This window comes from Athene cunicularia, unplaced genomic scaffold (genome assembly GCF_003259725.1).
Source record: "Athene cunicularia isolate RWA unplaced genomic scaffold, athCun1 SCF_85, whole genome shotgun sequence".
In the NCBI taxonomy this organism is placed as follows: Eukaryota; Metazoa; Chordata; class Aves; order Strigiformes; family Strigidae; genus Athene; species Athene cunicularia.
This window is the reverse complement of record NW_020799518.1, coordinates 24,394-25,046: the sequence shown is the minus strand read 5'-3', so window position 1 is coordinate 25,046 and position 653 is coordinate 24,394. Positions and strand designations below refer to the sequence as shown.

Below are 653 nucleotides of genomic sequence, written 5' to 3'. Positions count from 1 at the left end.
CATGAGAAAACAAACTCTACAAGTCTGACACCTGTTTCCCACAGTAACTCCTTGCTCACCCTTCTTTAGTGAACAGCAGCATCCTCAGGCCTCCTTGCACTGAGGCTACAATACAATTGCCAAGGCACACTTCTCAGAAACATCTTGCCCACAACACATTAAACTCCTTAAAACCAGGGTGAGTACGAGCGTTCTGCTATTTTCTCGCCTCTGCTTATTAAGCAGTTGGAGGTCTGGCAGTATATTCTAGAAGCTGTGAACTTACATTTGCATTTTACTGTACTAGAGCCAGCAAAGGAAAGAAATCCTTTCTTCTGAAGCATCCACTATTGCTGTTCTACATCCAGAACAGAGCGCAGCTTTCAACGGAAAGCTCCACACCTTCCCTTCTGGCTGTCACCAGAACATGGGAATTTTACACGCGTGTGGACGTGCACAGTATGTGCGCAGGATTTACCCCAGAGAGCTGATCCTTACCGTGTCTAGGCAACGTTATGTATCCCTGTCAGCACCTCACCGGGTGGGTTAGCTAAAAACTTCATTCAAGCCTCATCACAGCCTAGTCCTCTTCACCCGCTGACACTCTTAATTTGAAACTGTTACAGCTATAAATGATGTGTCTCCTGACAAAGAGGAGTCAGAGGCATAACCAA

At 46.1% G+C, this 653-nt stretch overlaps 1 protein-coding gene across 1 annotated transcript in view; it reads right to left on the bottom strand.

Annotated features, from left to right (window-relative positions):
- Positions 1-82, bottom strand: part of LOC113490974 (hydrocephalus-inducing protein-like) — a 3,576-nt gene extending 3,494 nt beyond the window's left edge. The window contains exon 1 of the mRNA XM_026867592.1: positions 60-82. Coding sequence (XP_026723393.1) covers positions 60-82 — 23 coding nt within the window. The remainder of the gene's footprint in view (positions 1-59) is intronic.
- Positions 83-653: the final 571 nt, after the last annotated feature.